Here is a 941-nt window from a genome sequence, read left to right as displayed (position 1 = left end):
CACAACACTAGCACAACACCAGCACAACGCTAGCACAACACTAGCACAACGCTAGCACAACAGTAACACAACGCTAGCACAATACTAACACAATGCTAGCACAACAGTAACACAACACTAACACAACANTCCACCTGTCCGTCCACCTGTCTGTCCACCTGTCTGTCCGTCCACCTGTCCGTCCAAATGTCTGTCCACCTGTCTGTCCGTCGACCTGTCCATCCACCTGTCCGTCCACCTGTCTGTCCACCTGTCTGTCCATCCACCTGTCTGTCCACCTGTCTGTCCATCCACCTGTCCGTCCACCTGTCTGTCCACCTGTCTGTCTGTCCACCTGTCCATCCACCTGTCCATCCACCTGTCTGTCCGTCAACCTGTCTGTCCGTCAACCTGTCCATCCACCTGTCTGTCCACCTGTCTGTCCATCCACCTGTCTGTCCACCTGTCTGTCCACCTCTACCTGTCTCTCTGTCTGTCTCCCAGTGGCTGGAGTCCATTGAAGTGACAAAGTCGGCTCTGCAGCAGAAGATGTTGGACATTGAGAGCGAGAAGGTAAAAAGTGTTTTAACGAAGGACGTCTGTTTCATGAGGCAGTTGTAGAACAGAGCCGTAGGACGGCCACTGTTTTTAAGTATTTCCATCTTTTAGGGAAAAAATGATTAGATGACCTTGTTTTCCTCAATGTCGTGTTCATTTCAATGCCTGGAACCACTGAAGGAGATGTCATGATAACAACACAAATAGCTCATAAGAGTCTCATTTCAGAGCTGATATCAGACACGTTCCATGATTTTCTTGATAAGAACCAAAATCACTTGAGTCCTTCCATCAGTAGCTGCGGCACTGTTCTGCCATCAGCACTGCTTTGAGGCATTCCAGGTCTTCTTTTCTGTTTTAGTCACAGTTCTACTGTAGGGGCAGGACAGTCTGGTCTGGAGGCT

The 941-nt window shown here is 49.4% G+C and overlaps 1 protein-coding gene across 1 annotated transcript in view; it reads left to right on the top strand.

Moving 5' to 3' along the window:
• jakmip3 (Janus kinase and microtubule interacting protein 3) overlaps positions 1 to 941 on the top strand; it is a 20,827-nt gene that overhangs the window by 14,404 nt on the left and 5,482 nt on the right. The window contains exon 15 of the mRNA XM_008300775.1: positions 484 to 552. Coding sequence (XP_008298997.1) covers positions 484 to 552 — 69 coding nt within the window. The remainder of the gene's footprint in view (positions 1 to 483; positions 553 to 941) is intronic.

Source organism: Stegastes partitus, unplaced genomic scaffold (genome assembly GCF_000690725.1).
Source record: "Stegastes partitus isolate 25-593 unplaced genomic scaffold, Stegastes_partitus-1.0.2 Scaffold1587, whole genome shotgun sequence".
Lineage (NCBI taxonomy): Eukaryota > Metazoa > Chordata > Actinopteri > Pomacentridae > Stegastes > Stegastes partitus.
The sequence above is the reverse complement of the archived record's forward strand: the minus strand, read 5'-3'. Positions and strand labels throughout refer to the sequence as shown.